Source organism: Sprattus sprattus, assembly GCF_963457725.1.
Source record: "Sprattus sprattus genome assembly, chromosome: 1".
In the NCBI taxonomy this organism is placed as follows: Eukaryota; Metazoa; Chordata; class Actinopteri; order Clupeiformes; family Clupeidae; genus Sprattus; species Sprattus sprattus.
In genome coordinates, this window is record NC_137920.1 from 66818510 (window position 1) to 66832141 (window position 13632).

At 40.3% G+C, this 13632-nt stretch overlaps 1 protein-coding gene across 1 annotated transcript; it reads right to left on the reverse strand.

Moving 5' to 3' along the window:
• Nucleotides 1–69: 69 nt before the first annotated feature.
• On the reverse strand, nucleotides 70–5606 carry LOC308371164 (transient receptor potential cation channel subfamily V member 1-like; the record flags this gene model as incomplete). Its single annotated transcript, XM_080846000.1, has 13 exons — nucleotides 70–170; nucleotides 378–508; nucleotides 795–916; nucleotides 1078–1412; nucleotides 1776–1842; nucleotides 1961–2116; nucleotides 3197–3352; nucleotides 3793–3969; nucleotides 4083–4414; nucleotides 4589–4726; nucleotides 4809–4961; nucleotides 5089–5243; nucleotides 5545–5606. The coding sequence occupies 13 exons, from the start codon at nucleotides 5604–5606 to the stop codon at nucleotides 70–72; spliced, it is 2085 nt and encodes a 694-aa protein (XP_080702126.1).
• Between the last annotated feature and the right edge of the window lie 8026 nt (nucleotides 5607–13632).

The following is a 13632-nucleotide window of genomic DNA, read 5'->3' on the forward strand; positions in this document are numbered from 1 at the left end:
ATGAATAGGAGTGGTGATCATGCATCTCTAGGTCATCATAAGATTGATGTATTGGTGATGCTGCCCTCTTTAGGCCTGGCCAGGTGACTGCAGAATCGTCTGCCCACGCTCAGAGTTGGAAGCACGACTAGTCAGACCCATCACTCTCCTCAGCAAGCTCCAGCCCTTTCCTGTGGGATTCAATAGCACAAACTAAATGCCTAGCAGTGCCAATCAGCCAAGATAGCTGTTTTTTGCAGCTCTGGTTTAAGTTGTAGGCCTTTTCATACTCCTCATTCCACTCGAAAAAAACCCACATTCCAATTTACTTTATTTAAAAACAGTATTTATTGATTTATGAATTTGTATTTGGTTTCCAAATGTCTTCTGCGTCTTACCCTTCTCTGATGTCGGTGCAGGTGTTGACATCTTCATGGATTTGGGGCTCCCTGGATCCTCACAAATGGTGTCCTTGTCAGAGTTCCATTTGTCCTCGACTCCCACCTTGTTCCATGTCATTTCCTCAACTCTGCCACAAAGTATTGCACACCAATTTACCAATTTACCGATTAGTAGCACCGGCGTGTGAGTGTCATCAATACATCATCTCCGCACTGTCTCTCTTGTACAGCCTAACCATTGGAATCCAAATATTGTATACTTCCCTACTTATGTCACATTATAGCAAACTACTTCCACTACTACTGGACAAATAACATTGTCATTAAAGAATACTGGCAGTAATTAGACGTCCTTTTACTGTCATTAACCAAATACATTTTTTTTTTTTACCATGTATCCAAATATGGTCTCACCTGAGGCACCTTCGACACTCATCACCTGCGGAGCCACCAATGTTTTTCTCCACCCCACACCGCAGCCTCTTCCTGAGGCACATGGGTAGATTCCTCTCCATGTCCAAGATAGTAATGGCACGCTGTGAAGCAAACAAACACACACAATCCAACAGCCACATGTACGTGATGAGTTTCATACATTCAACAATTTTCATATTTCCTGGTAACTAAACTAAATACAATAGAACAGAAAGGCAACACTTTCCCCATCATGTTTACTGTCTTTCTCTGTTTGACACACCTGTAGTTTCCAAATGTTGGTGCTCTCCTCTGAGACACCCGCCACAGTGCTGCTCATGAGGGCGATGAGCATGTTGAGGAGCAGAATGTAGGTGAGGACGATGTAGGAGATGAGGAGCACATAGAACATCTCTGTGTAGCGGACCTGCTCGGTGAACTCCAGGTCCCCCATGCCTATGGTCAACTTGAACAGCTCCTGAGTTGTGAAGCGGAAGCTCTTGAAAGTTGGCTTCTCACTTTCATCAGAGTCACTATCAGGCCGATGAGACGTTTGATTGCTGGACACTGAAGTTGTGTTGTTGAGATCTTCTGGCTCATCCATCAGTGTGACCACAGCTGTGGGGAGCACAATAAACGGTTGCAATCTATGGAGTGCTTAGTCGAGTCTAGTTTCGTGCCGTATCATAATAGTATTCATATGAGAAAATGATTTGTTACTCTTGTAATGAATATATTGATATAAAATGGTGTAATGTATTAGACCTGTCCTCATGATCAGATAAACATTAACCTGGATGTCTAGCAGTAATAATAGATCATATCGTTGTTTGGGTGACTGTGAAACTCTTTGAGTCACACTGAATATTCTAGGGTCAAGTGTCTAACATATGCTAACCTTGTGCCTTTGTATATATTATTGAATATGTAACAATGTAAGGGTATAATGTGTGATCAACAGCACAGAATTGGCCTAAATACCAGCTGAAAACCCTATGAGGAAGACAATGTAGACCAAAAGGAAGCGCAAGATATCACCAAGAAGTATCTGTCAGTGCCAGAGACAAAAGAGAAAGAGATGAGGTATAAACTGTTTGAAGAGGCCACACTCAGTTGTAACAAAGGAAGACATCTTTGTTTCTGAGGTGTGTGTGTGGGACGGGAACCTTCTGTATCATGACGCTGTAGATGCCCATGTGTCTGGATCCCCTGCAGAAGTAGAGCAGGTTCATCCAGCTGAGGACCAGACTCCAAACCAAAAAGCAAACGTGTTCCTTCCGGCCACACCAGTGGAGCACAAAGGACACGATGCACAGCAGAGCCTGAAGGAAACTAAGGAGCAGAAGTATGACAGTGATTAAAACTTTAATGGAGAGTATTCATATTGCAGACTCTTGAACAGCTTTAGGCCTCTGGGGTGAAGACCAAATCGATTGCAAATACACAGTGTTGCAACTTGCAAAAGTGTGAACAATCTTACAGAGGTTAGGAATGAAGAATCTGGATGGCCAACAAAGCCTTTCAAACAATACACATATCCTTGTAAAAAAAGAAGACCTGTACTACATGCACATTTCTTCTGATAGGCATCATAATTTGAGTAGGTATAGAGCCAAAATGAGAGACAATTTGAATGAAAAGAGGAGCAAGCAGCCTCTCTCAGAAATAGAATGAAGACTTAAATGATTATTGCAGATTGGGTACACTGACGTATCTAGCTGAATCTATATCCCTTTACCCTCATTTAACCACAACTGAGCGGAGAGCAATATGTGGGCAAAGCCAGCCTAATGCCTTGGCTACTGGAATAAAGTGCTACAAATTATGTATGAGACAGTATGTCAATATCCTGTTAGTAACTTGATGCCATAAAGAATCACAAATTTCTTCCACTATGCACTTGCAGGCACGACGTAATTGCACAGATCTTTTTGTTTATTTGTGAAGTGATTATATCCAAGTGGTCTAACTGTTGGATTGGAGTGATTTAACATCCTTTCCAAAGTCACAAGGGATTTTTTTTAAAACAATTGTAATCGAGACAACTTACAGAGAAGTGTAGCGATGGGAAACTTACAAAATCAGTTCAAAGTATCCATCGATCAGGAAAGATTGCAAGTTCGGACGTTTCCTCCTGATATCTAGTAACTGAAAATGTACGTGTGTCAGTGCATTCCATCTAGAGGCTGCATTTTTTGATGATAACAAGTCAAAAACGATGAATACCTCTCTGAAGAAGAAATACACTGCCCCCCAAAATGATATCTGCTGCCCTGCAGCAAACAAGACCCTTGTTGCAGTGGACTTGGAGGGGGGGGGGAAGAAATGCAGAATATGATGATTGATTTGTTACAAGGGGAATATTCAAACAACATTGTGAAAGCCACAGAGTCTCAACTCACCATTTTCCTGTTTCCAAGGTATGAAACGCTCGTGAAGATGCAAAGGTACAGACAATACATAACAAATCTAAAGAGAAATATTCGATGTGCGAATCCATTCCATTTCTCATCCAACAGTCTATTAAGTGGCTCCACTTGAAGCATTTCCAACCGATTCTAAAAACAGTGCATCGTTAATTAAAGCAGAGTTTGAACCTGGTTGAGAACTAGCAATCTAGCAACTAAAAAGGCATGCAAAACCTTACAAACACCAACAACAGTACAGATGGTTCTGAGCCTGCTAACTCATGGCTTTTGGCCCTATAGTTGGTTAGGGTCCGACCCAGACCACAGAACTGCATAGTGCCTACCCTAGGCAGCTAGTTGGAACAGCAGGTGTGTTTACCTGTCTCATTACCATATACTATGAAAATTAATCTGAAGATGATACCAGTACTAGTTGTTTGTAAAAATGCTTCAAAAGTGGCAAATTATTGCATATTGTCTCTTTAAATTGCTGTAATTAATTGGCATTTCATAAGGCATTAAAGATACAGAGTTATGGTAGTTTTTACATGATGGTCTCTCTCTGGACAAAGTTGAGTTTTTTTACTTACTGGGATTTCGCTGCCATAGACAACTATTTCCAGCACAGAGTTCTCCTCAAAAGAGTCCAGAGATCCAAGGTCATATAGCGAGGCATAGACGGGCCCGTAGGCCCACTCAGTGAACTTGCGGGAGAAGTGAATGCTCTCCTGCTCGTGGAACTCGCGATGCATCATGTGTTCGAGCAACTATGGAGAAAAGGTCTTATTCATGAAATTCAATACAAGTTTAATACATCATTACCAAATGTTTGCATGTGGCATAGATGCCTTTTAATGAAAGGCTAATCACACAAAGTTACCTTTATCTTGCCTGTCTTGGCTGCGAGTTTAATTGGTGTGAGGCCCTGGTTGTTCTTGATTTCCTCCAGCTTGACACCAGGGTAAAGCTGGGCAGCTTTGGTCAAGATGTGGTCATACATCTTAATAATAAAATCTGTGTTGTTATCGGTGTTCTCATTGCTGTTATCTGTGTTCTTATAGCTGGTATCTGCGACCACCACCAGAGCATGGAGAACCATGTTGCCCTGTGAGTCTGTCTCATCTACATTTAAACTCTGGTACTGGTTTTCCAACAGGAAGTCAACTATCTCCCTCTGGTTGGTGCAGGCAGCCAGGGAGAATGGTAGCTCTCCTGTAAAAAAAATAATGATTATTTAAATATTACTTATTTACAATTAGGTTTACCACTTACTCTGAGTTAACTCAGACAGGTTTGAGACTCAATCATGTTCTTGGAATACTCCCCAGGAGACCAGCATTGATCAAGGCAATAATTAGTACACAGTATTTGCCTTTGGTAGCTCACCAAAATAGAAGCAGATTCCATCACGCAACTGAAAGAACTCCCCAGAGGCCTTTGCATGGACATCTGCACCTTTCTCAACCAGAAGCTCAACAAAGTATTTACTCCTTCTCTCAATGGCTATGTGAAGGGCAGTCTGGCCTACAGGACAGAGGGATGTTGCTCTTAGCAATTTTATCTTATCTGATGTGTCTTTAAGGATGAAAGGCTGATGAAGGCTTACCTGCGTAGTAGCTGTCAGTTAAAGCAGCATTGACAAAGTCCTTCAGGTCTCCCATTTTCTCAGCAATGTCCAGAAGGTACTTCACTGTTTCATTTTCCCCCTTTTTCAGGTTGAGTAGAGCCTTCACCAAGGGAGTTTTGCCATCCAAACGATCTGGCAGTAAGATAGAGGATGTTAGAGTAAATATGTAAGAATATGAATGTTCATTGCAGGACCACAATTGTAGCAGTCATAAATGCATCGATATTCCCCACTTGTTGTGTGAACTCATAGCGCTTACAGACAGAGTCAGAAAGCAATTTGCCATTTCTCTTCAGATACTCCTCTGTTTCTTGAAGCTGTGTGATATCTCTGGAAGACACAGCATCAAACAGCCTCTTCCTGAAACTCTCCTGTTCATCCTGTTCAGGAACAGCATCTAACCTGTTCAAAAATCTGCCAAAAAATGATGACATTTTAAGTAAACATCTATCTGTTATGACAGCATTATGACATTGTTAGATTCAGAGAGGGTGGTGGTGGTGGGGGGATTTCTGTATGCCTCTTTCTTTACCCATGTTGAACTGTGGTGAGTGAAACAGGAAAATGCTTCTTCAAAGTATGATTTCCCTCAATGGAACTACAACAACTAATACTAATTCCCTCAATCACTAAATTCATATAATTTATATAATTTATAACCTTAGAAACATTTCTCCAGCGTTACCAAGGTAACAATTTAAATATAATGAGTTACCCCAAATTAATTCTAATCATGGGTTCTGGCTCCCCCAGGTCCTCAATGTACTTGGAGTCCATGGGCCCCTTGTCTTTCTCTGATCGGTCATTCTCCAGTGCAGAAACAACAAAATTCTTCTTTTGTTTGGCATTCCTCCTCTCTGTATCTTTTCTTCTCTCTTCAACGCTTCGGTCATCAACTTCCAGCTTAAAAGATTGAGGATTTGTGGCCATAGTGTTTCGATTGATCTCTAGCTGCCTTAGTAAAGAATGAAAACATGTTCAAAAAACTCTTACAAAATATTTCAGAATATATCATTGATTATTTGTCTAACTGACAACCCAGATGTACGTATGTATTTCATTCATTGCATATTTGTTCTCATAGTAAATTACATTTAAGATACATTGAGAGATACAGTATGCATGTACGTATACATGTATAAACTATATATATGTACCGTATATACAGTTAACTGAAACAATGTACATCAAAACTCATTAAGGAACCACAGAATTAAAATGACTGTACTTACTAGAAAGATGAACATTTCTCCCTGTATTCTACTTGGCTGCATAAAAGGGAGTGCCGTTCTGTGTGTGTGTGTGTGTGTGTGTGTGTGTGTGTGTGTGTGTGTGAGTGAGTGAGTGAGTGAGCGAGAGAGAGAGAGAGAGAAAGAGAGAGAGATAGAAGGGATGGGCATTGTAAACGCCATATCCAGTGTCTAGCCTCCAGTCTCCAGCATGCATTTACTGCATTAAGATCTGATGGGAAATAGCTGATAAATTACATTAGGAGCTGATGGGAAGGATTTAAATATTACTCATCATATTGCAGTGAAAATTATTCAGCAATAATCACATACACACAAAGCAATCATGGTCATGGTTTTGACTGGAGGTTTACTGATTGACAGTTCATAGTCTATAGATCAGAAGGTGAAGTGGACAATGGGGTATAAACATTTTGGGCATAGGCCCAAATTGAGAGTGGGAAAAAACTACCCCCCAACAGTCAGAAAAGAGCTCCCAGATATTCCCTTTGTTGTAAGGGAGTGGGGTCATGTGGAACTGCACAACCAAGTTCTAAATCGGAGACGCCAAGACAGCGTCCATGTCCCATATCAGCTACCTTAGAGCTGTTGTTCTGCAAAGCCACCCAGATATTGAGTGTTCAATATATTTAGTGAGAACCAGATTCTGTCGGTCAAATTTGTAAGCTGATGTAAAAAGAAAAGTTATGATCTGTGACTATTGTGCATTCACAGAAAGCACAGAAAAGCACCTGAGCCCACCCCCTCGCTATTAAGCAGCTGCTGCTTTGCACAGGAAGTTGCATAACTTCAAGGGGGGTGTGTGTAACCCAGGTTAAATAATCCATGTATATAGAATTGAAACTGAATAGGAAAAAGTGTTACATAGATATCTGTTCAATCATATTAAGAAATGTACAGAAAATAATCTGCCAGTGTTAACTTAATTTAAATTAAAATTTCCCCTTTTTAATGTTAATATCCAATTGATTACATTTTTTTTTTACATGTGACTTAAGAGGTGAGCTCAGCCAGCCAACCAGGTATCAGTTTCATCTAGGGAGCTAAGAAAACCTATGTGCATTGTTTCTTCGAAGCCACAGCAGGGCAGCGCGTGGTCACGTTGATGAGCTACAGCCATTAACCCTGGAAAAAAAGTTAGGAAAGTTGATTAATGTTAGCTAAAGCAGTTCTAATACCCTCCATAATCATAACTACCATATGTAAGTACCATTGGGATACTTCCCCTCGTGTCTCTCCCCACCCCCAACCAATTCAAATCCCTGATACCTAAACTTTTATTTCTTGACCAAATAAGCCTAAGAGCCTTGGAGTTTGGTAAACGGCTGCCTTGAATATGTAGCCTGACGATGTCATACTCATAATTCTAGTCAGAATATGAGTCTGATACTGCTCCATAGAGCTATGATTATGGGGCGTGTTTCAACGAGCCAGGAAAGAAAATGCCTCTTCGCTCAATTGGATACCTAGAACCAATCAGAGCAACGTAGTATGACCATCTGATACATTAAACATTTAGCTGATCCCGTAGGAAGGACGGCTAGAGAGCTTCAGTTAAGACCTACAATACTCTGCAACATTTGTGTTGCACATACACAACTAACTGAGTCAATGTAGACATAAAAAAGTTGTGTAGATAGCTTCATTCACATAAAATATTTCCCACTAACAGGCTCCCGAGACACCGCCATCTTGGTAAGATTTCGAATCTACCGTTAATTCTACTCAAGCCTTGGTTAATTATCTGTCCATCATCGTATAAAGCATGCCCTGACAATTTGATTGGATAGATCCGTCTTGGATCAACCATAATTTCTCCCCAACGGAGCGATGCCAGACCGAACTTCCCAACCTGAAATGTTGTGGGCGGGGCTTAATTCAGGCTGGCATCCAGGCTAGTGAATATGACTCTCCTGCTGTCAAATCAGGACCAATCAGAGAAGAGCCCGTCCTCCTTTGTTTCCGGCCCACACAGTGCCAAAAGTCATAGATTCGGGAGAGAAGATCAAGTTTTCAAGAGAGCGTATGATACATTTGAGCGAGCAGATGCTAAAATTAAGTGCGCAGACGAAATTCACGCTTGTGAAAATCTGAAAGTTGCTCGAATAGACGTTTATCGCGCGTGCGAGTTTTGGCACTAAACTGACGCCATACATATTAATCTTGCATGAGTGGGCACTATTTGTAACATAGCACTTTGGTTTGTTTTATACAGTTTATTTGGAAAATACCTATACTAAATCATTATACTTAATAATATAGATTAAGGGTTAAACTTTAAGTTACACCAATATGCATGGAATAATGAGTTTAATTAAAAAATTCCAGATTTGGGTTGAAAAAAACATAGTAGAAAGGACCGAAGAGCTATAGAGGAGCCGATGATCCAAAGGTTAATTAAGTTGTGTAGTTTGGCTTAAACAGCTAGGTGGACAGTCCCTGGTACCCCAGTCTCTGGAGTAGATGTGATGGTCAGCCTAGATGCAGTCACTTCCAGTTTAGTTTGGCACTCCGAAGCAGCCAGTTCAGCAGTGGCCTCATTGAGCCGAGTCTCACAAGATGTTGCACAGGCTGAAAAAGAGATTAAAATAAAAACTTTCCAAATGCATCTACTTAGTAGTCAATGTTACAGTGAATGAATGTATCTTTATGTGTTCAGACTTTGATCTGATTTGATTTAGTTGTTTAAGTTACCTGAAACATTGTTGTTCTCCTCAACGGACTTATCATTGTCACAATGCCCAATGGCGGCACCTTTCCTTTTTTTCTGATAAAGTAAGAGAGATTAATCATTTCAAATTCAAATTCAAATTCTGAATTAAGAAATATCTAAACTGCATACTCACAGATCATGTTACACCAATTTGTTCTTCACCCTGAAGCCTTTGTGATCAGCATTAGTACACACAATGTCTTAAATTACAATAACATCTCGTAAAGAATCTGAACACCACCTTGAAGGAGAACTTGAATTTCGGCAACCTGAAGAAACAGCACCCTACAGTCTCTTCCTCTTGTGGCATCTAGGGTCCCGTGGGCAAGCAGGAGCCTTAGTGACCTCAGGCAGCTTCTCACTGAGCTGAGGCGCCGTTTTTCTCACCTCAGCTAAGGTCTCGTTTGCCTGAACCTTAGAAGAATCTGTGAAAGAAAGAGGGAATGTTTTATATATCCTCCTCATCCAAGCAAGTTAATTTACAGCAGGCAAAAATATGAAAATAGTTAGATCTAGTTGAAGTGTAGCTTCAAATATCACCATGAACTTACTTGTGTTTGCAACAGGAGAGGTCTGGCTTACAAGGAGACTCTGTGATCCTCTCTTTGATTTCTGGAGAACACATAGTTATATAACAACTTAAAGATATACATTCCAACTGGGTATAGCGTATAGACAGCATGGCAGTATGACAGTACACAACTCCATAAGCCAAATAATATACATGATACTCCACCTTCAAGTTGATTGTTGGAATCTTCAGCCAAGCTGGAAACATTTTGTTCTTGATCTTTGTCTTATTCCTTTCCAAAAGTCCAACTGCAGCTTGAATTGGAGGGAGGTGTGTAGAAGCTGGTATGCTGGTTTGGCTACAGGTCTTTGTTATCTCTTTTGTAAGTGCTTCTACCAGTGATGATTCAAAACATGGATTGTGTGATTCAAGGGCAGAACACAGAACATTCTCAGACCCAAACTCTCGAGTAAGTTCCTTGTAAACGTTTCTGTAAATCTGGTGAAAGTCCACATCCTGAGGATAACTTTCATCGCCTGTGATGCAAAAAGCTGTATCAAGCTCAGACAGAATCTTCCGAATCAAGATTCTGGACATATCCAGCACATTATCTGGAAGTCCATCCTGGTGGGTGCCAATGTCCTGGTGTAAGCTATTGACTTTCGACAGCAGTCGAATAACCAGCATAGTGACCAAGGAGGCATAGTGATTTTTGGTGGACTCTAAGAGACGTAGGGGACATGAAATGGTGACTCCTTCACACTGACTATTTTGCATCAAATCTTTGTGGTCGTCAAAAGTATGAGGGAGCAGATTGTTTGAGTTAGTGGTGGATGATGTAGTTGTATTGTCCTGTGCATGTTTGTCTAAGAGTTTCTGATCCTCTTTTACTAATTCCTTTAAGCCAGAAGCATCCTTTTTCTTTAACTCTGTGGAGAGTGCCACCATTACTTCGTTGGTCATCACTTGTGTGAATACATTCATTGTGCTTCCAAACACCTCAGGTGATGATTTTGAGGTCTCTAGATTATGCTGTAAAAGTTCTTGATTGTCAGAAGATGCTGAGGGGAACAAACACGACAGGAGTAGTCTCTTCACAGCCTCCTCTACATAAGTGTAAATGAACCCTGATGGAATTTCATTTATTCCCATAGCTCTAGGTGGTAATTTGCACAGAATGGAATCTGAAAGACTCTTTCCAACCGGCACAGAAATGGTCTGGAGACCATGATAACTTTTTAGTGTCTTTTGTACGTGATCTGCAATATCACAGGAATATTGACCTATTTGAGTTTCAGTGATCAATTTCTCCAGTCTTCCAGTGACGGGTACACATTTTTCCCATTCCAAGATGGTGTCTAAAACACTACTGATGGTTTCATTTGCACATCCAGAAGACAATGAAGCAGCATCCATGTCAACAAATGTATGCGTAAGAAGAGGAGAAATCCTTTTGATAAACACTTCAGGGAGAACAGAAGTACTGGGGAGTTTGGTTTGTTTATCTATTTCGGAGTGAAATGATTCTGAGGAGTGTGACAATGGCAATCCAGGGCTCGGTGACCTGTCTGTTTCCGTTTCTGTTTCAATGTCAATGACTTCAACTTCATTCAATATAGCATTAAGGATCTTATTAATCAGCTCTACCTGCTCTAGATTTTCCGCTGTCTTGAGAACGGGAAGTTCATTCTGCATGGACAGAATGACTTGGCTAGTGAAAGAAATAGCAGAAGCCACTGTCATTTTCTTTTTACTGTCACAGTGAAAAGATTTGGAAAACAATTTCCCCACCATGTTCTGAATGGCATTGAGCATTCTTTGAGATGTTGTCCTGTAGATCCTCAATGGAACATCAGTTCCTAGGGATCGTGTTTTCTCCAGCAAATCCTTCATCGCCTCAATAACAGACCCAACAACATCATAGGATGTTGAATGAACCACTTGACCTGAGACTTTCTCCTTTGTGTATTCAATAATATCACCAACTAGATCAACTGCAAGGGACTCTGACTGGGGACCAGATGGAAAGTAACCATGAACCTGACAGAGGTCCGTTTGACTTTCTCCATTGGCGTAAGACTCCTTGTCATCTTCAGCAAATTCCTCAACTGGGGATTCATTCTCAAGAGTTTTGAGCAAAACCTCACTCACTTGCTTTGATGCCCTTTGTTGAAATTCAGTGCCGGTAAACTTGTTGAGCAAGGGGATGGATTGTGATAGCCCTGAAGTTTTAGCCTTCTCAGCCATCATGGGTGCTGTAGTAGGACCAGAGTCAGAGTCCTTAATGGTGCATGAGGCTGTCAAATCCACATTCTTTTTGGAGATGGTGGAATATCCCTCTGGTAAGGCAGGCACAACTGGTTCAAGACCACTGACTATTCTGACAGATTCTCGCAAAATCTCATTGCTGCAAAGAGCATTTAATTTGTTATCCCCTGAGATCCTTGGCATAGAATTGATCCTTCAGATGTCTCGACCTCTGAGGTGCTTACCCTATTCCAAGGCATAAAGACCACATGTTTATATCTGACTGACAACACATAGTTACACAGAACTAGTTACACATAGTTCACTTAAATTAAAACATGACGATGAATCCCATGCTAATTCACAACAGGGATGTTATTTGGGCATGATTTGCAAATAAGGAAGTGCTACTTTAGGGTTGCATTTGATGACGGGAGTAATAGACAGTAAAATCTTGTTTTTTACAAAAATAACAGGATAAACAAGTAATTCTAGTGATTACTGTACATACCATAATGTGTGTTGCCCTGAGCTCGTCATTCCACATATGTACGTGCCAGAAACACCCAGAATGTCACTGAGGACTGGGAGCAGGTAATAATGAGCAGTCTGGACTACTTTCTTCACTATGATAGCACAAAGATGACCAACTTCTTCCTTGTTCCTCTGAGTAAACAAAATCAGAAAATAAGGTATTTCATCAGAGAGGAATATTACAGGATGAGGAATATTAGAGAATTTCTATTCAAATCAACACTCCATATATAATCGAACAGTATTTGGGCCAAATCAAACTCACAGGCACACATAGAGCGTCACGGACAATTCTCCAATGACTGCAAAAGAGAAAAGAATTTTAGAACATTGGAACTTAATGATCCGACAGGCAAACACAACGTTTTTTTAAACTTATCTCTTACTCTTCCGTCATGTTTTCCACAAGGTGGCGTATCATGGGGGAGACGTTCATATGATCCAGATCTGAAAAAGCACTAGTATTATTTTTAAAATACATGGTAGGGCATGGAACATTTGAGCAGTGGGTCTTTGGGCACAGAGGAACTTGTTCTGACTGTTCTTTTATATTCTTTTGTAAACTAAAACTCGTTTTGACTACTTTTATTGACATACTTTTCATGTCTGAATTTGGCATAGACTAACCTGCATCAAACCTTTTGGTCCTCGTTGTAGAACTACATTCAGCTCTTGATTCCTCAAAAGATTTTTTCTTTGGCCAAGGCAAAACACATAGTTAGTTGTTATCATCAGTAAATTGTCAGCAGTTAGGATTTTCGAATAAAACACAAGTCATGGACTTTCAGCATTACTTGTAATTGATCTTATTACAGTGCATGCAATGGTATTGACTGTTAGGTAACATTTAGTAGGCTAGCTTGCCAGATGGTTAACATACTCTCCTCATTTTCTTTTGGAACACCCTTACAAGATGCTGAAGAGACTGAGCAGTATTCTCAAGAGGAGGCAACTCTCATTTGGTAACATTGACCTTTACATCCTGTCATTGTGTTGCTATGCCAACTGGTTGTCATGACAACTAGCAATTGATGCTGTCTTGACAACATGCCTGTTGCCAGCCTAATGACAACTGTGCAGATTGATATAAAATAGGGGTAGTTTACTGATTGCCAAAACGAATTCATAATGTCCTCGACAAGGAAATTGGCATAACAGCTTTATTAAAGGGAACCCCCAGGCAAGTAAATGGGGCACTACATATCTCAATTAAATTACACACACAAAAATACCAATCCTTTTTTTCATAATAATCTACCAAAAGGAGACTTAAGCAGAGAGGAACATTTTGTACTTACTTTAACAACAATTTTAAGCCATAATTAGTCATCTGTAAATCATTTTTTGGAAATCAAACTGTTACTTAGGCCTACCTCGTTTCCTTCCGACATTGTGTCCGCAAATATGAAATAAAACCTTTAAAATACAAATACGAAGCCGGTAGCACTGATAAACTGTAATGTAGTGTTGACCAGTCAATTTTAAGTTCTGTTTGAGAATACTTGAAACATAACCGTGGTAACTCTGTGGCTAATGATCTAATAATAA